The 27036-nt window shown below is 46.8% G+C and overlaps 1 protein-coding gene and 1 long non-coding RNA gene across 3 annotated transcripts in view; one reads left to right on the top strand and one right to left on the bottom strand.

Annotated features, from left to right (window-relative positions):
• The window catches only part of LOC129382501 (uncharacterized), a 51461-nt gene extending 36044 nt beyond the window's left edge, over positions 1–15417 (top strand). For both annotated transcript variants that reach the window (XR_008610594.1, XR_008610595.1), the window contains one exon: positions 15123–15417. This is a non-coding gene — a long non-coding RNA (uncharacterized lncRNA). The remainder of the gene's footprint in view (positions 1–15122) is intronic.
• The window catches only part of LOC126522754 (uncharacterized), a 690505-nt gene extending 665106 nt beyond the window's left edge, over positions 1–25399 (bottom strand). The window contains exon 1 of the mRNA XM_050171541.3: positions 23842–25399. Coding sequence (XP_050027498.1) covers positions 23842–24099 — 258 coding nt within the window. The 5' untranslated portion in view covers positions 24100–25399. The remainder of the gene's footprint in view (positions 1–23841) is intronic.
• Between the last annotated feature and the right edge of the window lie 1637 nt (positions 25400–27036).

The following is a 27036-nucleotide window of genomic DNA, read 5'->3' as shown; positions in this document are numbered from 1 at the left end:
TATTGCGCAACAAAAAGCGATACGGACGTAAGAGAAGACACACCAAGCGCCTTCTCTTACTTTTCTTACGTCCGTGTCGTTTTTTTGTTGCGCAATATTACTTGAGTAATGGATTACTAACTTGCCCGGAATGCTGATCTCATTAAGATATGCTTCCGACGACCTGCCCAAAGCTAGATATAGCACGGGTTCTAGAATTATCCTTTGAAAAGTGGGTATTCGCATGAACGACGCGTCTGAGGTGAATCCCAAGTGTTTCCTGCGAAGATAGCCGGCATCTAGCTTCTGCTACAGTTTCTAAGTGAGACGACCCCTTCGGAAGGCCAAGACATGCTCGAGGACAGTTGTTTCGTGCTGCCTCAAGTTTTCTCTTTCTCGTGGGAGACATCTTGTGTAGGATCAGTAATACCGTAGTGTTCCGTCGACGCAGGCCTTATGGAGGAGCACCCTTGATCGACAGTTGCTGCCCCACTGTGATCGGGCTAAATATCGGAATTAGTGCGACGCCGAGGAAATCTACTCACTCAGTTTCTTTCACTTGAGGCGACCATGCGAGTTTCCTGTCGATCATTACTCCAAGAAACCTTTGTGTCTTGACGTACGGAAGGGTGAAACCACCCAGCACTAGTGGATATATCTTCTAATACGTCTCCGCGGGAAAGCCATAGCAACGCTTTTATAGGGGGACAATTTAAGACCCGTTTAATTTAGGTAGGCCAATATATTTGCCAGCGCTCCTTGGAGACGTCGCTGGGTGGTACTGCTGGAACGCGCCGCGCTCCAAATGCAGACGTCGTTCGCATACAATGTGCGATATGTGAATGTGCACATGTGCCTCCTCCGTGCGCTTGCGTACGCGCTTGCCTTGTTTTCAATGCGCGTGAGTGTGCACGAGTGAGATGGAGAGTCAAAAACGTTATTGGGCTCTGGAGAGGTCAGCTATAGCGACAGACTTCACATGCTTAACACATACACACACACACGCACGCACACACGCACATGCACGCGCACGCACGCACCTACGTAACGGTGTATGTATGCAGACGTCCGTGCGCGTTTATCTATGCGCGTCTGGTAAAACCATGTGTGCGCACGAGTGCGCATGCGTGTGCTTGCTTGTATTCACGTATGTGCGCGGATTCGGTGCACGTGTGTGTTCTGGCGCGCGCCCGTTCGTGTGCCCTTATCATACGAGTAAACGCCGAAATTAAATGCGTGCGCGTACCCAGCTGGCTGTTATCGTACCAGGCGTAGAAACGGAGCTCTTGGGAGAAAGATATGAGACGATTTAGGAAGTAAGAATGAGACGGCGTGCTGGGAGGTCTCCCTACGAGGAAGGATGTAAAATAATAAAGGTTCCGGGTTTGCACGCACCCAAAATAGGAAGAAGATTCTTTAATAACTCCGGTGGCCACCCCGACAGCAGCGCGAGCATACAAAAGAATTGAGACTCGGCATGCGTGCGGAGGAATCACGTCAGATTCTCGTTTTCTTCCTTTGACGGAACGCTAAAGCATACAGAACAAAAAAAAAGTGCACGCTTTGTTGGTTCGATAAGGAAATTTAGAGAGGATGCGCTCAGTTAACTCCGGCCATCAGATGGCGGGGTGCAACTCAAAAGTGGGCGACTATTTCCGGACGTTATGAGGATAAATAGGGGACCTCGACTTCCAAAAATAAGCGAACACGATTCGGCCATCTCTACAGTTATGTGAAAAGAAAAAAACAAAACGAAAGAAAGGAGTCCGTGCTGCGGTTAGCGAATCTAAGTTCTTGTTCCCGCGCTGCGCAAGGTAATGACGTCAGAATTGAGAATGCATATATTGCACGAGAGTGGTTAGGTGAGAGCCCCAACAGAGCTTATACGTAAGCAGCAAGGTTAAATTATGTTACGTCATAAGCTAGCTATGGTAGAAATAGACGCCTGAACGCTGGGAATTTTTCACAACGAACGCTGCGTGCTGTAATTGCGCATACCGAGGCACGTTGTGGTGTCACAACTGCATACGGTATGTACAGTATGATAAGACTACCGGTCCGACAAATTATCACTTCTAAGTAAATCCATCCGTCTATTCATCTATCTAATCTCTGCAGTAAAATTAAACAACAAGCTGCGCGTGCAATTCAGCGCATTCTGGGTCAGGGTTAAACGCCGATTGTTCAGAAATTCGACGGAAACTTGCCGTCACCAGGCTCGTTCTCACGCATTTTCTCTGAAACTGCGGTTCACCAGATACGCTCCGGGCTCATTAAACGCTATAGGCTGATTGCGGTTAAAGTAGCGCACTAAAAATGTGTTTCATTGCGTTTTCATCGAGCGCCCGTTAAAATGCTATTCGCGTCTATTTTCGTCTGTTTTAAAGTCTTTGTATGCGTTCGAACTGTATGCCATTTTCTGAAATATCAATATCATATAGTATAGTGTATTATAATGCAGGGTGTCCCAGAAGTCTTTCCTTGATTACAAACATGCACCGGACATAAAACCACTGGATTTCTTTCTTTGGCGTTATGCCAAGGAACAGGTTCAGCAAACACCAGTGAACGACATCGCAGCATTACGGAGCACCATTATTGACGTCATAACAGCCATCCCTCACGAAATGTTTACCAGCACACGGGTGGAATCGGGATGTCGCCTCGATATTCTTCGGACAAGGAAAGGTGCACACGTCGAAATTTAACAATTGTATGTGTCAACACAAGAACTTGAATAGGTTACCTGCACTTCAAGATAAAAGATACGTGTCTATGTGTCATATTTCCAGCCTTCTGCATGTTTGTAGTCAGGGAAAGACTTCTGTGACCCTGTATAATTCCCACAGTGGACATCCTGGGTATAGTAAACTATTCGTTCACGAACTGTACGAGGCCCCACAAGCGCCGAGGGGACTCCGGGGCCCGATCCCCCTCCGAAGATTTTCGGAGGATAGGGGCATATACTCATATAAGGCCGCCACTCCAGAGTGAAACGAAGTTTCTTGAAGTGCAACTGTTATTAAATGTTATATATATATATATATATATATATATATATATATATATATATATATATATATATATATATATATATAGGCCCCATGCACGAACATTCATTGACGGTTGCGAGCATTTCTATTCCGGGAGAAAAGAACAAAGGAAGCAGGAAATTATATAGAGGCACATGATTCTTTTCGACACAATTTCACGCCCCATTATGATTCGAGGGGACACGCGAGACCTACTCCCGACCTGCGCAGTATAAATAATTGGGGCAACAAGATAATAAGAAGCGGCGAGCTCGGCCATTCATGCCGCGATGACCCGCGCTTCACGGCAGAACGAACATCAAGTCATATTGAACGAACGGTCGACTTAAGTCGGCGCAGACAAGTCAGTATACCTTCCGACCTCTGCCGCAGGTTCGTAAACAAGGTCCCTCGAACAAGGCCCCTTCGCTGGTCGCCGGCAAAACAGCGACCAAAACAGCGTGAAGCTATGGCAAACACCCCTCCTCGAAACGACAAACATTGCACATGAACAAGGCTGTCATCGCGCGCGCGCGCGCGGGACAATGCGATCGTTTGCAGCGCTTGCAACCTGGTTAACTTGCACGATTCAGTGATGCGGAGCGCATGGCCCTTGTGTAGCTTACGAATTCAGCGCACGGGAAGCGTGACTTATACACTGCTGTGACACTGAAGTGTGGCTACGTTAATTGAAACAAGAGGTTCCGCTGCCGTAAGTATACTACATATATATAGCTCGTGCATGGTCAATGCGCGGAGTTACGGAAATCATGAATAACAAAATAACAGATAACTTCTCGCTACACGGTAAACCGATTTACACCATTTAACAAAGGGGCGTGAATAGGTTTAACAGTGTATTTCCATGCTTACCTAGAAGATTCGTCTGTTTCGACTGCTCAAGCTTGCCATAGAGTATGTCATGCGCTGGTTCTACATTAAGCACGATACAGATATATTTGCAACGTTGTGTTACATATGTTTAGCATTTAGTATACGAGTGCTTTTCTCTTTTTTTTCACATTTCGCGGTCTTTCTTTATGGCGCGGAAAACATTTATTGCTAAATGGCAGTAAAACTTAAAAACCACCGAGTCAGGCGTCTTGCTAGAGCGCTCTGCAATTTCCTCATTGGACCTTCTTCTCTGAATTCAGATATTGTGGAGTTGACGAATTTTTGCTCGGAAGTGTGGCCAGAAATGTGGTTTGAGTCGCATTCTCCTATTGCGCATCCGAATATATTTAATACTCGTCTCAAACGTACACTTCTGATCGCGATCAAAAATGGTCGCTGCTACACGGTACAACGATCCGGATCGTGTTGTTATCGTCTGTCGATCGTTGGCAACTCTCAGAACTGCATAATATCTTGGCTATACATTCAGATTTGCAAAATATGGCTAAATTTGGACAATCTCTCAATTTTCTAGCTTACTAGTGCCGATAAAAAGGTTTTTCCCTTATGAAAATGGTTATGTCCTTTATGTTTACTGTATGTTTCCCGCAGTTCACATGAGGAAATGTCCTTTATGTTTCCCCCATGTTGAAATTTGGCCACTGCTTTTATGTTTCCTTCATATGTCCTCCCTTTATGTATCCCTTATGTTACCGTACTTTATGTTTCCTCCATGTTGAAATTTGGCCACTGCTTTTATGTTTACTTCGTGTGTCCTCCCTTTATGTATCCCTTATGTTACCGTACTTTATGTTTCCTCCATGTTGAAATTTGGCCACTGCTTTTATGTTTCCTTCGTGTGTCCTACCTTTATGCATCCTTTATGTGGCCGCAGTGATTAAATCCTGTATTTTACGTAGACATGCATAGATGACGAGTTCCGAGTACACATTTTATATTTATAAACGTTTCCTGAGTTAAAATTTTTTGCATTGGTTTTCATTGTAAGGTTACTGTTCCCTACATGATGCAGCGCACGGATTGGAAGTCTGCTATGGCACAGAAATTCATGCCAATTTGTTCTAAAATTACAAACTAATTAGACTTCATAGATTATTTCAGTATAACACTTGGAGTACCACTACGTTCCTCACTGTAGTGCTGCTGTTCGTTATGTCTTTGTTACTAATATAAAATGTAATGTTTGGATGGAAAGATCAGTTTGGATCAGTGCTTGCACTTTTAAAAGAAAGTTTTGACTATACTTTGAAAAGGTTTGTCTGAAACTACGAACAGTTTATTGGACTATCTGAATGTTACTTCAAACTGCCACGTCTGCTCACAGCAGACCTCTGGAATGTGGTGCTTGGGTGAGAGCTCACAAGGCACCTGAAAAACAAAGCAAAAGCCAATCTTTTTCACTTATTCAAAAATATTCATATACGCAAGAACAGCCTGGCCTGTATGCACACAGCTAAGAAACGTGGAGCAGTCAAAAACAGCTCATAAAGACATCAGGGCAACACAGAAGCTTTTAACTAATTTTTTGAAACAGACTAAGCTGCCAGTCCACTCAGGTATTAAATTGCTCACAAATTCTTTTAACCATTTCTGCAGCAGCTGCTAAGTAGTACATGACCTTTAGAAGTAGGCAACTGGCCAACAAATCTTTGTGTGCCTGCTTGTACAGATGTCTCATAGTTATATCTCAAGTGGTTACACTGTTATATAGTAAAATTCAGGCGGGAATAAAACCAGCCGCAAACATCAGACTACCTGGGAAATTATCACCAAAACTTAAATATCTAGTAAATCAAATGAACAATCGATTACGAAGGGTCTAAAACCTAGGCCGCGATATTGTAGCGATCCCTTTTCCGATGCTACTCCTTTTGCTCATTGATCTGACCGACATTCCGCTATCGTTATTAACTAGAACAGCCAGCCGTGGAAGGTGGGTTATAAGAGTTTCAAACATCCAGCGCAAAGCATCGCAAGAAAATCGCATCCCTTATTCGGCAGTACTACAAGCCACTGTCTTTAACAATCGCAGGAATTGACATCCTGTTCTTCGGATGAAAATATTAATGAAAACGGGCGTCTGATTGACATGCCTCGATTAAAAAGAAATTTCGCTGTTGCAATGTCGGTCTATATTTGCCCTACAATATAAAAGACAAATACGCGAGCACGTCGAAGAACACAAACAATGCAGACAAGTTCTCGCGAAGCTGGACTTCAAACTGAACACTATCAATAAAGTAATCTTCACACAAGCTAATATATGTTCAAGTGTCAAACATCGTAGTCGCGTGCCAACTCGCGATGCCCGTGACACATCGACATGCATTACACACGTAACTTGCGGAAATTAATATCTACGGAAGAATTTATTGCCGGGAAACTACCGAGAAAACAGTAACTTTCAGCATTTACGTAAATATTTGCCCATTAAGTCCCAACAATCAGCGGTGGTAGCACATCACTCCATAAAGCAAGTAAGCGATAAGAAATAATACATTTCACGGAAACTCCCCTCGTGAAACGCTTTGCTAGATGTGCACAGCAACATAGTCAACGTACGCTCAGAAAGTGTTCTGTTGTCGTTCTACAAAGCTTACTACATGAACTAAAAGCTGCGAGAATGCGCACAAGCGTCAGACCTGCTTACCTTCAATGTGGTCAGCAAACGGCTTCTTCGTCTCGCAGGCACCACGCGACGACGCTCTTTCCGGCGCGAACACTGTCGAATTGCCGATGAACACCAGCGCACGAAAGCACAACTTTCAACAAATTCTTCCACGCACCATAATTCGAAGCCACAGTACCAGGTATTCCACGAGCGAACGCGGACAGGCGAGAACAAAGGCAGCTCGGACGAGCGCTGTAGTACAAGTAAGGCAATGGCGTATCACAGGAAACATAAGGCGAACTAATGGCGTTACACGAGTCCAGAGGTTTCCTGATGGTTAATGCACACGGTACGGATCACAGTTTGTTTAGGCACTTCGAAAATATGATTAAGTTACCGTGTAACTGCAACGAGTACTTTCACCGCTCACAGCAACACAACGTGGCTCACCGTCAACCGTCACACTGCGGCAGCGCCGCACTGCGGTTAAAAAGTGAATTTAGCCTCCGAGATCTACATTTCCTGTTAGGGCGTGCATTTTGGAAAAGCACGGCCTTCGAGATTAAAAAAAAAAAGTCGTTGCTGGAAGGAAGGCTGGTATTTAAACACAAATTATTGAGTTTAAAGTGTCTTGGTGCGCTGCCTTCTTTTTTTAAAGTATACGCAGAGATTTTACACGAACTATGCGTGAACTTTTGCCGACGGACACGAGCCAATCAGCGCGCATCATGTGCCGCTCCGTCGCTTGGGATGGCGCACGTTGTGCGGGCAGCCGCGATAACTGCGAGACCCACCGATCAGAAATTCGGAATCGCCGCACATATACACGCTTCTTATGGCGCCCAGTGGCGTGTTTTTGAGAATGTCAGGCCTTATCTTGAATAGGTGGAACCATATTTCCTCGTTGCGTAAGGAATAAAGGCGACAAAATGTGGCGATGGCTGGCTTGCAGAGGCAGCGGAACTTCGGCCAAAGTGAAACAGGCGTACTGCTTGCATGCTCGCGTAATCAAATACGGCCATACTCCGCTCACAACTTTCATACTCAGCCAACTCACAATTATAAATTGTTCAGTTGTACGCCCAAGCAAGCATTTACGGGATCCGCGCTGCCCTACTTCTACGCGTGCTAATATCGACACAGCAGTTACTCGTACTTGTGGTCAGCGCGAAAGCGACACGGACTAAAGGAAGAAACACAACAACACGGGGCTGTTTCTGCGGAGTGTTTGTTCCTTGTTTCCGCGTTGCTTTTGCGCTGTTGCTAAAGGTACGATGAATCGTAACCAACTCGCCCACTTTGCTATCTCGCTACAGCAATCACACGCAGTTTTGAAAAGAAAGGCACATTTAGCATCAACAGCCGGTTCTGCATTGGTTAGTGACCAAACTTTTGTGTATAATCTGTGTGAGTAGTAGAGAAAAGGTATCACGACAAGGCCAAGGGCTGAAAAAAAAATAGCGTAGAAAAAGTAACATGCCAAAAAGTGCTTCGAAGATCCCGGTTTTGAGGTGGAGCAGTGGCAGCGTCTCCCAATGTTCGAGTTTTCTTTTTTTTTTTCAGCTTAGAGCATCAGAAACGTTATAGATATCCAATTTCACTACATTCTTTCGAACTAGGCATTCTGAAAGTTAGCGGCAGCTCCAGTTGAGCTTTGGAGGTGGAAGCGCTTGCATTTCCCGCTGATGGCTGCAAAGAAATCTTACGAGCGTAATATAGAGACAATCGTAATGTACGTATTAGATATTTATGTGTAATGAGGCTATCATGAAACCAATATAACACCGCGAACAGCTACTTAAATGGTTGTATAATCATATACGCTCACAGCAAAGCGGCGGATTGGCCGCGGAGGCGTCCGCCTCTTTTGCGGTTCATGTAGCGCAAGCCATCGAACACTGCGCGTCGTGCCACCGCGTCTCCAGCCGCCGCGCAATTGTTATTTGTCGTGAGGGATTATTCGCTGCATGAGGCTTTGATGTACGTATGTACTGTTGATGGCGCGTGGTGATCAATACGGCCAAGATATATAGGGAGGGGGAGGCAGGCGCACACCCCCCCCCCATTTTTTTTTTACTTTGATACGCCAGTAGTTAAAGTTGATACATCTTTCAGGTAGACGATCTATCTGTAGCATGTGTAAAAAGATAATAACTGAGCACACTCTATGTTACCTGGATGTGCACTCGAGGGAGTACACAGCCAGGTAACATAGAGTGCCCACACAGGTAACATAGTGCTCATATATATATATATATACATATATATATATATATATATATATATATATATATATATATATATATATATATATATATATATATATATATATATATATATATATATATATATAAATTAAGTAGATTATTTCCCAAACTGGAGGCGAAGCGGAGCATCTGCAAGACGCCTGCTATGAGAACCGTCTTAAACATTCAATCAACTATATTTGATAGCCTAGCTGGCACAAAACTTTCATGAAATTCTTGCATATTAGGTTAAATACTGCAGATTTCTGCATCTGACTTGCTACTGGAGAATAGCAGGTTGAAAAAGTAAGAAATACTTTATATATTAAGAGAATGCATGGCATAAATCATTATATACACCATCCTATTTCATGGCATACTCAATTTTCCGCACAATATAGCCACAATTAGTGCCGGTCGGCATGTCTAGTGCGAGGTGGGCAAGCAGTGCCTTTTCCCTGAATCTGCCAGTGCCTAACATACAGTACAGATAGCTCTAACTGTACTATTTGCAAAAGATGCTCACTGCGGACATTCTGTTACCTACATGTGCACTCAAGTGCACATGTAGGTAACATATAAAGAGTGCATGCACCATATATAGATTAATGCTCTATGTTACCTACGTGTGCACTGAAGTGCGCACCTAGGTAACATCCCGCCGTAAACACAAAGGGCACATCCTACAATAATTATAATAAGGGTTGTTTTCTTGGGGCAAAGGAAAGGATAAGTCAAGATTTAGTACTTACAATGACTGCAGAGTGTATCAATGGCTGTCACACAGTACAGATATATCTGCCTGTATTATATGTATAGGCAGTTGTTATGTGCACTCTATGTCACCTACATGTGCACTCTAGTGTACACTCAGGTAACACATAGTACACACCCAGTTAACATCCTGCCGTAAACATAAAGGACACATCCTAGAGGCATAATAAAGGTCACTTCCTCGAGGTATACGTTAGGATGAGTAAACATGTGGTACACACAAAGTTGGCGTCCCGGAGGTCACACAAAGGACAAGGAATCATAAAGGTCACATAGGGCACAAGAAGGAAACATAAAGGAAACATAAAGGCAATGACCATTTTCATAGGGGTTAAACGCTTTTTATTTAGTTGCTTTAACTTTACTGTTTTTAGCGTTTCCAGAATACTGCGCTAGAGGGCGCAGCCCTCAGCCTGCGATCGCGATCAAGAGGCCTGATCGCGATTCACGGATCACGATTGACCAGATCCGGATCCCGCAAGATCAAGATCGCAAATGACCGCGTAGTAACACTCGATCCGGATCCAGCTCAATGTGATAGGACCGATCGCGATCAGAAGTGTACGCGTGACGCCGGTAGAAGCCTTGCCTGTATAGTTATCTGGGACAACTTATATATTACGGGCGTTAAACCAGCTTCTGTGGTAAGCCGAGTGAACGTATTTCTGCCATATTTGCGGCCGCAGCGTCACCGCGTCTATAGTTTACGCTCCGCCCTGCCCGCACTGTATAACAAATATTAAATGGTATTTTGGATAATCATCGCTTAAAGCAGCGAAAGCATACAGCGTATTTGGGTCTTAATTGCAACGTGTACTTCGCGCCGCTTGAAATATCCGTGAAGGTACGAGAGAAGGTAAATGCACCTGCTACCGCTTTACGCAATTATTGAAACCCGTGCAGCAAAAGCTGTCGTTTTTTAATATTTACGTCTCACATCAAATAGGATTTATTATTATAACAGGATTCGAACAGCTGGGTGCGTTATTTACTCGACTACAGTGTACAGTAGGCGATTACTAGCCTAGGTCGGCCATCAGCACAAACGTCCTCGCACGAATGTACAAAAGTTGTGAAAAACAAACGCTCGTGATTATTATTATTACTATTATTATTATTATTATTATTATTATTATTATTATTATTATTATTATTATTATTATTACTTAGGCCCTAACAATTGGTAGCACATAGCAGTAACGGAAACGATATCTAAATATTCTGGAATAAAGATAACATACAAGCACATTCAGACAGACTGAGCGATAAAATAAAATAAAATAAAACATCACAGGAAAACATATTGCCTCAAACAATGCACACTGACACCGTTTGCTTCTGCCTTGACGTCAAGACACGGCGACGTCGATTTTCTTTGGGTAACAACCATGCAATAGCTGCATGCCCTCTATTCTCAGCACTTCAATTGGCATTGACATTGTTCCCCCCCCTTTTTTTTCTTTTTTCGCTTTATTCCGCGACAGAACGTCGAAAACGAAGCAATTCATCTTTGAGATCTTCATCCACGAAGCGCCACTCGTGGTCAGAAGCAAGCTCAACTCGTGCCATTGTTTCGCGCACCCGAAAAGTGGTGGCCTCGAGTCTTTATCACGCGTCGCTCTATTCAAGCCTTGAAGCTGAACTTCTCACGCGTCGCCATGAAGCACAATGGGGCCGCAGTGTTTGCTTAGCGTAAAATTCCGCGACCACCCCGCGGCGCAAAAAGAGCGTGTGCATCGTGTTTGTGTTAGTCCTTCTTCGTCTCTTGAACTCGAGAAAATTTTCGTGATTCGGCGTCAAGCGCTCTCGTAACGCACGTTCTTTTATATTTTCGAGAGAAGCCGTCTTGACTTTTTTACACTTACTTTGGTGTCCGTTTCTAATTACATCTAACTGCTGTCATCGACCTCTATCGGCTTGCTTTCAACGCATTTTAATCAGTATGTAATTCATAACGGGGTGGGGGGTTGGGGGCGGAGGAATAGTCGGGCAAGCTTGAAATTTTTGCAACATATTGCACATTTTAGCCTTTACAAATTCTCAGAATGACATAGTGAGCTCTCTCTAACGCGACCATTCCTGCTCAAATGGGCAAACGTACTGCTGAGCTCTGAACGCAACGCGCGAGCATAATTTAGCTCCGATTGCTTCATGCGTAGCAACGGTGCCATCAGCGCACGTGACATATTTATGGTCGAGTAATAGCTTCTTTTCTCTACACAACGATACCAAGGCAAGGTGCGTGGGTAGTATGGGTGCAAAGATATAAGCGACAATACTATAACATGTTTTCGTTACATCGGTTGCGGAAAATGACCCCCTTCGAGCGTTTTTCAAGCGAAGCTTGTATACACTAGCCTGCGCCGGTGATGTAACGCTAAAGAAACCAGCTGCTCGCGGAGTTGCATGCGCAGGTGTGGGGATTGCTATTTAAAAAAAAAAAAACAGGGAATACACCCGTTGAACGGAGAATCCTGCTGGGCCGCCGCTCTACTGACGTCATTCTCTCTGTCAATAGGAGTCGCGTGTCTAGGTAACGTGAGAGGAACGAGTGTTTCTCGCGTCAGAACGCTATCGGAGCTGCGATGGGGCGGTCGCGCTTCGTGCGTTCGGCCGAGGAACAGGCGGCGTTTGATGAACGTCGCCGGGAACTCGCTCGAGAAAGGGCTCGTCGTCGACGTGCCGACCTCGTCGTGAGGGAGCGCGAAGTCGAGGCGTTAGGACAACGGAGAGCGGAAGATCCCGAGCTGAAGGAGCGCCAAACCGACGCCAAACGTCAGCGAAGAGCTGCGTACCCGTGTACCATAGTGATCACAAAGTCATCATGTGCACTTGCAGTGTTAATACCGTGTAATAAAAAAAAATTAATAGAAACCAAAACAAATTATCAGTGTATTGTTGTGGTGCTTCTATACTTACACAAACAAAAGTCACACAGTTCATCACACGCTGTAGCAATAAATAAATACAGTTAAACTAAACTTATACACACTAAAACACAAGCATTAAACAAGTCGACACAAGCTTAGCTTGCACCCCTTCAGAGTAGCGGAAGGGCGGTCAACTTCCTTTGTTGTCAACACTTCCAAGCGAGTGTTGTCGGAGCCAAGTGAGCGACACGTATACAAGAAACATCTTGTCGAACACAGCCCAAGCAATAACTCTAGGAAGCATTGCGAGTCTTTCAGAATACATCTTTAACGGCTTGTTAAAAACCACACCACAAATGACATTCTAAACGTGTCCGCAAGCAACAAAGGCCTTTTAGTTCAATACATGTCAAAGCCTACTTTCACAAGAGCGTAGACGCGATATTCGAGTTCAACTTTTACAATAATGCGTTTGTGGCAGTATTGCACTCCGTCTCTTAAATTACTTTCAGCGCAGGTATAACGCCTCGTCCGGGCACTGAGCGTATCCGTTCCGCCATGACGTTGGCGGACGGCGCTGTGCTCTCGCCATCGACAATGAACAGCGTGTGCGTCGGGATGCCTAGTGCCGATTCACATTCAAACATGACTGTGAGACGTAGACACCTCTCTCCTAGTCTACCCTGCTATTTTTACATTTTCTTGATACTTCGCTCGTAAGTTATGCTGCACGGATTTGCATTTACGACCAGATCATGCTTCGCAAATGCAGGAAAGTACAAGATGCATATGCAGAAATTGAGGTAGTCAAATTGCTTATTCGGAACAATTTTTACTTAAAATCACCCGATGCAAACATGTCATGATGCCAGAGGACGCACAGAGGAAATTTGCTTGTTATGTGTTCGATTGCAATGTTAAAAAACAATGAGGAACAATGAGGTCCTGCATCTCCCGAACTAAGCGTGATGCGTATGCGAGTCCGGCTCCTACCAACGGCAAGTTACTTTTTCGTTCACTTTCAATTCTCTTTTCTTTATTTTTTCTGTATGTTGCGATTAAATGTAACGAGTAAACCCCCCTCCCCTTCTATTTTTCTTTCTCTGGGTTCATTCGTTTTTCCTTACAAGGTTGCAACTGCCCGTGCATGAACTCGAAACTGGACACTGCAGTCCAAAGATGGCAATGAAAACTTTCCAGTGCACTCGTCCATTTCAGTTTGTACGTCTGTGTCAAGGATAAATCCGAGTTTATCGGCAAGCCCGTGGTCCGCATACTCTTGCTCACGGACGTACCGTACACGAAGCGATGGACAACGAGCCTTATCCGTTTCCAAGATCTCGCGACGCAGCGTGGTACGGGAACGTGGCCGGCAGTCGAAGGAGGTGTAAAGGAAAGCGCCATCGCATACATCTGTCATATAAGTAAACATTTATCGCCTCCCGCAGGGAAGCGGGCCTGCTCGTATGCCGGAAGCCATGTATGAGTCCTACGGGTGTATAACGGGCAGGCACGTTGTGCGCGATATATATATACGGCGTCCTGTCTTTCTTCGAGAGACGCTTAGTAGCTGTTCACAAACGTGCTCGCGATATGTGCCTCTCGACCCTCCGCCTGTCGTCTCTTCGATCGTTTGCCGTACCCTGGTCACGTTCAACATGTGTACTCGGGGATTTAAGAAAGCACAAAGAAAGATAGAAAAATCTCACCAGAAATAACTTGTTCCTCCGCTATGGAATGCGGGTTGCTAGTTCTAAAGATTCTGTACTTCCTCAAAAGAAAAAAAAAACGAGGATTCAATTTTTTTCTATACTTCCTTCTTCCCTTTGCGAACACTTCTTATTCGGTCTAGCTTCATTTCGTTCAGAAATTCGATTTGCGGACGTTTTCAGAAAGAGGTTAAGGTCTTTGTGACCACGGCCGTTGAGTCCTGTCGTGCTGTGTGGAGAAGGCTGTCAGAATCGCGTGTAATTTGGAAACATGCTGTCTCGTTCCCTCCGTTAAGACGTACACATGCTCTTCCTGTGACCAAGCAAATTAAAAAAAAATGCTATCCGTAGTTGTATGTCGCATCTAGATGCGTCAGTCTGACGTTGCCTTAACACGAACTTTACAGTGTTGTTCAAGTTCACGATTACAGATGACGGAGTAATAACGGGCCCGTCCAAATCACGTGAACATGTCATATTATTCGTCACGTTACTTTTGTACATCTATATGTACGATCTCCATAAAAAAAAAGAAAAGCATATGTGCCTTATAACATCCCTATCCGATAATCTCATGTAATTTATAGAAGCTTAAGCGCCACTACTTGCTCTTCGCACAGCTCTGCATAGAACATTTAGGCGACACACCTCGCGTAGTAGAAAGATCCAGGAACCATGGCCTAAAACATATGCGATATGTACAAAGCCGTGAAAGCGCTGTTTCGTTTCTTAAGATGCACCAGCCTAATATCGCCGCTGTGACGAACTGAACGATGAACGCTTCATTCCGTGTGTATGTTCGTGCATACCGGCAGCTCATGTCCCTCTCGTATTTCAGTCCCACCTCTTTCCCTTCCCCAGTGCAGGGTAGACCACCGGCTACTCTGCACCGGCTACCCTGCACCGGCTGCCCTGGGTTACCGAAGTTCAGCCGGGTAACAATCCTGCACCTCACTTATCGGTTTACTCTTTATCTCTCTCTGCAGGCATTTCTAGGAACTCATACGCTCAATGGGATAATTGACAATTGATGGTGACACGTGGTTGGGACTGACACATGGTTTGGGACTGCAACAAGAATCCACGGACAACGCCTAGCGAAGCGCCAACCGAAGAATAGTGGGAGGCCCTGCTGAGAAGCCCAAGTCCTGAGTACCAGCTACGGCTGATGAACAGGTCTAGGCTATCAGCACAGGGCCATGGCTACTTGGAAAAGGGTGGCCGCCCTCCTTCGGGCATCAACAGCTTGGTCTCTGAAATAAAGTTTATTCCCTCACTCGACAGAGGCACTTTCTTTTTCTCTTGGCCCCAAATCCGGCATACTTCTTATATCGGACTTCGATTGTCGCTTTGTAGGAACCTTTGCACGGAACAAAAAGCGCCACGCTGCTTTTCGTACCGCGTGCGCAACAGAGGACGAAAAATCAGCGCTGGCGATACCCGCAACATCATGCCGGCGCTGGCACACGCAATGGGGCAGCGCTCACTATTACGCTGCGCGTCGTCGACATCGTCACTGTATAGCGTCAGACCTCAGCGCGAGCGCCGTGTAGCCGTCGCGACGAACGACAATCCACCGTGTAAATCGCTCGTGTCGGAACACCCGAGTCCCTTTCCTCCCAACAGCGCGTCGCGAGCTTCTTCGGCGCCTTGGACGCGCGGAGAGCGTGCTAGCCCGTCCGTCGCGGTCCTCGTGCGTCATGTACCACGCTCGTTTCAGTCGTGTCTTCCTGCCAGGGCTGTGCTGTGCGGCTCGCCCAAAGCAGTGCTGCATGCGCGTCCCGAAGGAGCGCGCGCACGTGTCAGCGTCATTTACAATGCAACGAGTGGACCGCTGCTCTCGCAGGGACCAGAGTGTGGTCGTCGGTTTGTTCGTGACCCCTTCGCGGCGCGCATCGGTCGGCGGAAGTGTCAAGAGCTGGTTGTTACACTGTTGCTGACTTCGCGATTGCGCTGCTGAGGGCGTTGTTCTCGATCTGTGTTCTCTCGCTGCAGTAACGATTAAAAAGCAATACCTGCTTTCTTTCTTTCCTTTCTTTCTTTTTTTTTTTTTGCAGTGGCTGCATAGATTCTGACTGATTGAAATGTTTACTAGCAACGGTATACCTCTGCGTTTATGATTTGCTCTTGCTGAGCACGAACTCGCGGGTTCGAATCCCGAGAGCGGCGACCGTATTACGATAGGGGAGGGTATGGAATGGAGCAACGCTCGAGTAGTTAGATTTCGGCGCATTAGAGAGTTCCACATGGCGAAAGCTAATCCGAAGCCCTCCACTAGTAGGGTCTCTAATAACCCCTGGTGTCAATTTGGGAATTAAAACGCCAACGAACAACGAACGAATTAGTTAAATAACCAATAAAACCTAATTCACAAGGTACTGGAAGGACTTCGATGGAGAACTGATTCTCCTGAACACAATAAATGCTTCAACAAAGGCGTGAAGATAATAAGGGACCAGAAAAGGAAGTGTCATTATGAGAAACAGAGAACACTGATAAAGCAAACAGAGACTTGTGAACTAAAAGGAGATGAGAAGTTAAAGACTCGCAATTGTATCGCTCTTCAATGTTCTCGTACTTAAGACATAAAAGTATTCCTTTCACGTAAGTACGAAGTAAAATACGGTTCCCGCATCGTCCACGTAAATAAAACGCGTGGGAATCATCACACAGTCGAAATGAAAGCGGGCCACTGGCACATATAAGCTGCGGCGAGGAAGAATGCATTTTATTTCGGCGAGTTTCGGGCTAAAGTCTCATTAGGAGGGGGCGCATCGATTTGCATGCGAATACAATCGCTCCTCCCTAAATGACCAATCAGGACTTGAGTATACTGCACGTGGCATTGATTTTGCAAGTGAAATTGCGTCTCCGCAATGTTGTTTCGCAACCAAGGCAAATTGCACTGCAACCTTCGTATTGTGTGCAGCGAGATAAAAATAAAGAGAGATAGAGAGAAAAGGAAACGGCGCATTATGCAGCGAGTGCAATGCTAATGATGTATGATATCTCACCTCGGCAAAACAAAAATAATTTCGGTCTGTTTCTTAGTTAACAAAAAAATAAAAAAAATAAGAGTAGCTGCATGGCAGTTCTCGTCGAAAGAAATACATGAAAATCAGTTTGTATTGAAGTTGGCGCGCTCAATTACAGCACGCATATCGTTCCACGCTGGCTACGACATTATGTAAAGCAGCAACCTTTGTGTTGTTCTTTCGTTTTTGATTGCTCATCGCATTCTGTCGGCGCATGTACCCTTTGTATACAGCTCCTTGCATGTAAATGAGCCTTACTGCTCATTCAAACTTCATATTGTTGTCTCATGATGGCGCTGCAATAAAAAATCAGCGCATTCGTCTTGGTCAGTATAGATCCGGCGATCGCAGACTTCCGAGAGGTAGCGAAATTATGAATTTTGTTGCTCTTATTGAAACAGCCGGGAAGCATAAAGGGGATATACAAAAAACTTAAAGTGCAAGTTCTTTTAGAGTTTTTATTCACATTTTAAAGCATTTGTTTCCGTAAGCGGCGCTTCTTCCGTGATTTCAATAAGACTGGCTCTGGATACTCTGACATAGTTCGTGAACTTTACAGGTAGCATTATTATTAAACTGCACGGTTTAGCGTCCCTAAACTGCTGAGTCGATAATGACGGACGTGGCAGTGGAAGGTTCTGGATTAATTTGAACCGCCTGGGAAATGAACCCGTGACCTCATGCTCCACAGGAGAACGCCATTGGCCACTGACTGTAACGCGGCAAGTAAAGGCAAATATCCATGCAGATGGCGATATTCACACTACTACTAAGCAAACGTCTTCTAGATAATGACACGGAATGTTCGCACGTGCCGGACGAAGTTACCTGAAGAGAAAAGCATTCAGTCAGTGCGTTCGACTAGTTTTATCCTATGGGACCGAAACTAGGAGGATCACAAATGAAATTCAGAGGAAACTACGGGCTACACAACAAGCGATGGAACGGGAGAACGACAAGCTTAACGTAAAAGAAACTGGAATAAGGCAGTACGAATTGCAGAGCAAACGAGAATATCTGATAGCGCAGTGAAGCCTGTTTATGTGAGATTTAAGAGAAAGAAGTGCAGCTGAGTAGTTCGTGTAATGCGCAGGACAGTTACACATTGGTCCATTACGCTGGGACCGAAGGGGTGCCAAGGAAAAGAAAACACATTTGAAGACGGCATAGCCTTGAGTGCTGTGAAGCGATCAGGAAACGTGCGGGCATGGGATGGAGTCTATATATTTACTGACGCAATACAGGAGTAATGGTTGAACCTCGGGTGGGGCCTTCGCTCTCAGTGGAGATAATTAGAAAGACGATAAGCATGATTTTTTTATTTTTACCTCTTCTATGTAATTAGGTTCCGCATTTTCTTTCTGCGACCGTTGCGAAACGTTTTTGACGTGTCTGCTTCCGGCAGTGGTAGAAACAGCGCTCCACGAGATGGTCCCGCGTTACCTTGAGTTCGTTCCACTATTAGGATGCCTAATCGGGCTATACAGCTAGGCAGGCGGTACATGTCTGATGATGACAGGTCAGAAGATCACGCGCCACATATTATCGAATGGCTAGGATAGTGATCGAAGATCACGACGTGTAAACGATCGGTCGGAATTCTTGCATAAGCATTCAACTACACAGACGCGGTTAACTTTTACTTCCATTGCGCGTTAATCAACGGATTGATTGGTTGTTTGCTTGCTTGCTTGATTGACTGATCGATTGGTTGTTTGATTAGTTGATTGATTGTTTGCTTGCTTGCTTGATTAATCGATTGATTGATTGAGCTATTGGACATTTCGCCAAGACAAGCAACATATTGTCGGTTTCTCCACAAGCAGAATTTGTATCCCTGAACGATGATGGTAGGCATAGTGTACCAATACAGCTACGTATTTAAGCCGCGGGACCACGACGTAATCTCCACAGCTGGTTATATGAGTATTTATATTTTTACAAAAATCCCACAATGTTACTCGCTCCCTATACGACTCTTCTCGTTTTTTTTCGTTTTAATATTTTACTGAAGCACCAGGGACGCACCAGTGATCTTCGCGTGCTGCTCGCAGTCTCCGCACAGAGGGACGAGCACGGTTGGCGCCAGCAGAGCGCATACTATTATTCCTTGGCCCCGAAGCCATTCACGGGAAAGAGAGCGACTTGAGCCTCCGCGCATATGTACCTGCCGTGGGGGCCGATTAGGCGGAGAAAGAAAAAGCGGAGTATGAGGTCGGAGGGAGCCTGCCGCTGCCGCCTCCAGGTCGTGCCCTCTCTCCTCTCACACTCCGCTCTCTCTCTCTCTCTCTCCCCACATATTGCGCTGCAGAAATGTAGGCAGACAGGCGGACATTCACGCAGCACCTCTGCTGCTGTCTCTGCTGGCTGTAGCGCATCATTCGGACTCATCCATATACGCCAAGTAGTAGCCTGGGTCAGTCGAGCCACGCACGCGTCAGATAAGTTTCTAAGCCCAGGATTCCCCTCTCCCGCTCTCTCTCTTCACGGGTGCCCGCGTGTCTCGTCTTCGCGTCTCACTTAGCCCCGTGGCAGGCCTTTCTCATTCCTCTCGTTTCTTGCTGTTTCGCTACCCATTCTCTGAAAATGACAGGTTGGGAGCTTGGGTTTTTCTCAATATACTTATTAGCCTTTTTCTCCATATCTTCTTTTTTTTCGTTTCGTGTAGCAGGGAGACGCTAGATCCTGAGAGCTCCGCCTTCCGTTGAGAGATCGATTCTTCGAACCGAAGTTCAAGGGCTCGGCACCTCGGTGATGATCAGAGACAGTTGCGACCGATCGAAATGCCTTCTCAGTTCCGCCGCACCTCAACGATGCTCACCCTTCCACTGGGATGACCTTACGACCCGGATTATGGCGCGACGTGGCTGATAACGTAAAATTTATGACATCTAAGTCTGCGTGGTGGGTTTGAGACTTTTCTTCTTGTTTTCTTTTTTGGTAGAGGGGGGTCGGGGGAAGGGGGAGGGTGTTATGATCAATCGATCGTGCGGCTCGTCCTTATGAATAAAATAACAAACTTTAATTGTTATTTAGGCAGCAGTTGACATACAGAAATTTAACCCGGACGTCACGCATTGCCTGAATAGCTTGCAAGTTAATATTTCTCCCCTCTACGAACAGCAAACCTTGCGGCGCTTCTGTGTGAGAACGCCGAAACAGAGGTAATTTAAATGATTTATCGCAGAACCTGCATGTGTCCTGTCGTACTCCAGGGTCATGTAGCGTGATCTACGCGTCATTTTCTCTAACCATGCGATTGTGAAACCTGGTGACCGACGTACGAGAACCGCACGTGACAACAAAATTATCCACGAGGGAGGCTGAACGATATTGCAATTTACGAGCAAAATCTGAAAGAAGGTGCGAAAGGGAAATTTACAACAATGTTAAAGTTAACGCATACGTACGTTGCGCCTGCCTCCCACTGATCCCATGACCCTGATAGTGAGCTAAACATTATATATGTTTTTTATTACTTCCTCAATAAATTCGAAAGTTCGGGTGAAGACCGAGTGGGGAAGTTCTCTCTCTTCCGAGTGCACTCTTCAACTCTCGAGTGGAGAAAAAATTGCGATCGACGCCCCAGCTGGCGTTTTACCTTTCAACCAAATTCCAACTTGCTGGACACAGTTATAGCTTGTCTCTAAGTGCCGAAGTGTGATTTCCGTAACTTTGCACGTCATTCCTCTATTCTTCGGCGAGAAGCGTATCCCCCTTCTCGATCATCATTGACGACACAGGAGAAGTGGTCTCCGCTAGCGCATCAGAAGCAGCGGTATCCGATGGCTCTAAAAAACTCCGCTCTAGTCACGAAATTCCACAGCGATTCATTTTACGGTGACTCTATTGTCTTGGAAAAGCTGTTTCCAGGGTTAGGTAGCATAGCCGTTGGTAACAGTACACGCTCCATCATAATTTCAACTACTTCTTTTTTTTTTTTTTTTGGTGGATCAAAGTATCGTTGTCACGTCGACTGACATTACAACACACCCTGCACTGATATCCAGGGCGAAGCAGCCTGTCCGTGTGATACCTGCTGTCAGCTTACTTTAGCCTGGATTACACGAACGATCGTTGGCGGCACCGTGATGTCGTAGGAACCGGTAGCAAATGAAACACTCTTCACGGCATCTTTCGGCTCTATGTTGAGCCTAAGCACAGAGAACCTGGTCAGAGGCAGCATTTGCAGTGACGCAATCTTCATAAAGTTACTCCTTATTTCTCTCTCTCTCCGTTATACGAGAACAGATGTGTAACAGAAGAAAGGTTAAAGAACGTTTCTATCTCACTCTTATTGAAGAGCGTCACAAGGCGCACCACTGATTTTTTTTTTCTTTAACTCGGTACCTTGCCTTGAAGCATAACGCAGAGATGCGTTCATGAGTACACAAACAGACTTGTCCGCGCAGAAAGTCTAACAGCGAATGGTAGATGAGTCCATGGATGGTGGTTTGTTGTTGCTACAGGTGGGTGTAGCCTGGCGATGCAATGTTCTTCCCATATCATGATGATGGTGTGAACGTAATACGCGCCCGGCAAGGCTTTCTAGCAGCCGCCGAAAAGCCAGAGGGTGTGGAGGACATCGAGGGACCCTGGATGTGACTTCACGATGACACACGAAGAAGCGTGTCACCTGGCCATGCACTCACATCAACGACCTAACGCGGTGAACTGCGTTTTGCCTTATACGTGTCCGAAAAGAGGGCTTCGGTACTCGCTGGATTTGCCATTTCTGTCTTTCGAGCCGCTGCGTGCGTGAGAACGGCTGTAACAAAAACTCGTAATCTTAGCATAACATGATGTTCCAGTTGCCTTTTCTCATTAGGTTCTGCGCCGTATCTCCAACTGCACTTCCCGCCAAAACGAACGAACGTTCGAAGCCAGACGCAGTGTTTGCAACTACACTGACACTTATTTTCAGTACGCTCGCCTTTTCGAGAAGCCCGCGAGCGGCGCGAAATACCGCACTATTTCTGCAGGCTTCGTTTAAAATCCAATGGCCGTTGAATTAACACTGCTGGATTCATTCATTGCGCTGAGGTGTCATGCCTCATTTAGAATTCTTTCAGTAAAGAACGTGTTGAATTTTCGTGTTGAATTCGAGCCCAAATATTCATATATAAAGAGAAATATTCATCAATTATAAACGAAGATCCTGACTCTTTAGTGAGGATCGCGTGCGCTGGCTTAGCATTCTGAATGCTGTGGCAGTTTGTAACGGATAAAAGGAAGGACAAATTACGTGCAGCGTCATTGTGACCCTAGTTTAGATCATTCTGGTGGTGCACATGTCATCAGACATACACGCAGCCGATGCGCGAAATACGCGTGGGCGGCCACACACCGTTGCGTAACTAAGATTGCAAGGATATAAGGAGACATACGGTTATATTGAGTGCGAAAGAAAAGATTCTTGGTCCACATGTCCTTCTTTAGTCATTTTTTTTTCTTTTCATCGCTTTAGCACGCGAAACTGTTTTCCTAATATATTAGCACAAGGCGGCATTCTTCGGTCTCTCGAGACAAAAACAACCATATTCCCAGGACACGTAAAGGCACTGAGAAGCAAGAGCATGATCAGCATGACATGTGCTGGCACTTCGTGTCCGCGCGTTTCGCTATGCAGGTCGAACGCGCAGTCATCACGAAACCGAAAGCGCGTAGTTGAACGCGGGCACGGCCCCGCGGATACGTCGACTTCACGTATGTAGGTCGACCCTCGCAATTCGGCGTATTCGAGGAAAGGTCGGCTTGTTCGGGGCGTGTACAGGTTCTTTTCTTTTTTTTCGCAAGAAAATACCGGAACGTTGCGCACCAACAGAACTATAGCTGGCATTTATATACCGGGTCCTCTATAGTTTCCAATACATTTCAATAACTTTTCTTGTTAACTATGGAGTTAGAGGTTAGGTTGAGAGTAGACTCAGCACTTATCACTAGCTACGAGCCCTTGTGTAACCAACTAATTCAAACCTGTCCCGTTGAACGCTGAATGAACAGATCGGCGAATGGGTTCCGATCATAACTGATTCGTTAAGGATAAATACTCTTATTGGGCACACGTCCCGTAACAATATATAGGCGTTTGCGTCGCGTGCAAACTCTCGTTACTTGTGAGACTGCAGCCACTGGTATAGTTCGGGAAATGCTGGGACGGCATCACGAAGTGCTGAATCCACACTCGCACGTGCGGTTGATAAGATGACAGTGCGCGTTCAAGGTGCTCAATCGGGCCCGGCTCGTGTTCACAATTCAGCAGTAACGCCAAACGGTTTTAACGAGACACCGTGCTGCACACATCTCAGGCGGCACCTGCGACACTTACCAGTAAGGAGCATCAGCCACCTAGAATCCATTTCCGGCGCATAGTCTCTGCAGTGTCGACCAGCGCCTCGGCGTTCATTTTATGTTTCGCTATAATTAAATTTTATTGCCCGAACACGCTCACGGGTAATAACGTGTAAAATATTACCGACGCGATCACAGCCTCGTCTTCGCAAAGTATGAAATGGGTGTGCTGACGCCGCTGCGTCCAGTCGCCAAACACACGTTCCATGTCACTGTCGCTGGTCGCTTAGCTGCTTTGAAGCCTGTTCGCGGCAGGTGATTGCTTAAGACGAAGGAAAAGCGAAAGAGATAGGCATGCACGGCAAGTGGCCACACTGACCGTCTCGTACAGTCCTCGGGGTCCCCTGACGCCGACCTGCACCGCCTTCCAAGGCACCGCCCGGTACACCTGCTCCACAGTAGTGGTGTGTCGCCGCGTCCTGGGATGGTGCATCCTGCTGCACCCTCCCAGGAGCAGGCTGGTGCGCCGCTTCCTGCGGCAGCCGCCGTACTGCACCGCCTTCTCTGCACTGCGGCAGGCGCACGCCTTGGCGTGCACGTGGTACGACCGCCCGGTGGCGTCGGCCACGCTGGACATCGCACCAGGAGCTTAATCCGTGAGGGAGAAACTCTTCAGTCGTGGGGAAGGACGACGGTAGCAGCGGTGGAACGGAAGAATCTCCGGCGAAGCCGCATGTTCTTTCCAAGCACTTGACGATGCCGCGTCAGCAGCTAAGACTTTCTTTTCGTTTTCGCAAAGTTCCGTTCGCTGTTCAGATGCGATCGACGGGGGCGCTTTTGTTTCGTCGGCCGCTGTGATGCAACCGACAAGGCGTCCGCGGATGCTGCGGCGAGAGTGCGTGCACACGAAATGCCTGTGAATCCACGGCGTATTCCAGCTATTGGTAACCAACGAAGCTTCACGAAGGGCACTGCAACAGTTTCGAACAGTGAATCCTAAACGTTGGATCAACAGTCGCTGCTTATCGCCTTTTCACGCAGCGCGGTGATCGCTGGTTTGGGCCTGCTGGCAGGCCTTGTAGCCTGCTATAGAAGACGCCGTCGTTTTAGTTGTCACTGCAATCAGAGTGCGAAGGTAACTGCGGCCAAAACTTGAGGTCGTTTGCGGCGGCGGTGGCGTTTATGAGAGGACGCCAGCACTACGTGCTATTCGCTGGGCTTTTTATCAACGGGCCGCGCCGCCCCCCTCGTATCGCTCACTCACTGCTCACCGCTCTCGGCGGTGGTTTGACGAGCAGGTCCCATTTGCTTGTTTGGCCGGCAGTTCGCTTTAATCTTACGACGGCAGAGACAAGGGAATGCGTACGTGAAAGCTTCGCTGGATTCTTGCTTTAGTTGGGCAATGACAAGCTATAGAGCGAAATTGCTTACGGAAAAAAAGAGGGGAAAAAATACACCGCGTTTTAACGTGTATTTAGCGCGAAGGCACAACGTAGCACCGTATTCCCTCGTTTGCGGCACGTGCAGAAGTGAGTTGAAGCACAGCAACGCACCGCCGAAGACGTTCAACCACGCGGTCACCAGAATCACCAAAGTAATCCACTCGGTCTCGAGAAGTATGAGGTGTGCCCCACTCACGCAAGGACGGCCGTACGGTCCTAAATCACACACCTTCAGGCGCGGCAAAACTGATCAGACACTCGCTGAACAGACGGAATCCAAAGCACACGCACGTTGTTCTAGAGAGCAGCCGTCTGTTTCGTTGGTACACACAAACGTTGGCGCGGATGCAGTCAGGTGTTCCAGTGCCCGATCTGCCGGCACAGACACTCACGCACAAACACACGACCACGCACAAGTGAACACCCCAGAGACAGCTTCACAAGCGCGCGAGCAGTGAAATTCGCAGCAGCCTCCGAAGCACCACGAGACCGAAAAGAACGCCGAGAGGGGAGAACTAACTCGCCCGTAGTGCTGCCGTGATCGCGGCGGCCAGCGGACGAAAGAAACGAACTCACGGGACACCACGGCACAAGCATGCAGCAGCCAGGTAGGAGGGGGGAGGGACAGCCATCCCCTTGCCACCGCGGTGTGGTCCCCCCCTTTCCCTTCGCCGGCGGCTGCCGCCGACACACCGCCGAACGAAGTCAGAAATGACGAGAGGGCGAGGGCCCAGCTGCGAGACGGGACGGTGAGAGAAGGCCCCCATGACGTAACGTGCACTCCTTACGCACCCCCCCCCACCCCAACCCGAACCAAACTTCGTGCCTCCAGTCACTGATCTACGTGCCGACGCCGGCCTGGGTTAGCAGCAGGCTGGCGTTTTGGGCACAGCCGGCTTCTCTACTCCGGCAAGAGCAGCAGCAGCCGCGATGATCGCTCTGAGGCAAAATGCGGCGGCCTCGCTCGCTGCCCAAACTGGACCCACACACTGCTGAACTTCTTCAGCGGAAGCAAGGGCGCCGGAACGTGTCTAACCTCAGAGAATTCGCTCCCCCCAACCTGCGCTCCTTTTCGCGGTTCGTGTCGGAGGAGGCTGCTGGGTTTATTTTGTTCGTCTGATCGATCCGGACTTTGCCACCTATGCAGAAACCCCAGAGAGAGAGAGAGAGAGAGAGAGAGAGAGAGAGAGACGCCCAGCTGGACGGGTTGCGCCGCTCTTGTAATCACGGCGCGGTTATTATGTCCGGTGGAATGTATTAATAAAACGTACACGAGAGAGCGCGAGTGAGTTTCCCGGGGTTTATTTTTGTACCGTGAACGGGCTGTTGCTTACGCGCCTTGGCTTTTAATGCTTTCGTTTATTCGCCTGCTACCCAACTGGAAATGATCAGAGTAAAGCGTGTGGTCTCGAGACAGGCAGGGAAAAAAAAAAAAGAAAGAAACCTCGACGAGAATCCCGATTGCAACCGTTCAAATCCGCAGTACAAGATTAACGAGAAAAACACTGAAGCAACATCTCGAACAGAATCATAATATATCGAACGCTATAGAATCTATGACATTCTTATTTTATATACGCTTTTCGCATTAACATAATATTGAAAGAAGAATCGTTTCTGAATATAGTTAGCCCATAGTACAGTGTGTGTACCAGCAAAAGCCAATGTATAATTGCTAATATTTGCGGTCGCATATGGTTCGGTGCCACGAGTCCCACCAACCTCACAATATGCACGGCAGGTACAAGCAACTCAACCACTTTTACGCCTCCAGTATTAGGTAGCCCTGCGCAAGCTCCGAATATGACGCTCGAATATTAATCATATCCGTGCAGCTGGCAATAGGCATACATACCAAGAAACCAATAACGACTCACGTTTTCCATTCGAATTAGCGCTTGATATGGGTTAACGCTCTACATGTCCCCCACTCCCACCCCTCGTCTCTCTTTATTAATATGAACTGAAAGGAGATGTTGGCACACATGTTGACCCTGGGCTGCTCTTCTTCGCAGGGCGAGCAACACAAGGAGGAGCACATAAAGAGAGAAGGCAGGGATGTTAACCAGAAATGCGCCTGGTTGACTACCCTACTCTGGGGGACGGGAGAAAGGGAATAGAAATATAATGTA

This window comes from Dermacentor andersoni, chromosome 6 (genome assembly GCF_023375885.2).
Source record: "Dermacentor andersoni chromosome 6, qqDerAnde1_hic_scaffold, whole genome shotgun sequence".
Taxonomy (NCBI): Eukaryota; Metazoa; Arthropoda; class Arachnida; order Ixodida; family Ixodidae; genus Dermacentor; species Dermacentor andersoni.
Note: the sequence above shows the minus strand (reverse complement) of the source record. Positions and strands in the feature narration are given on the sequence as shown.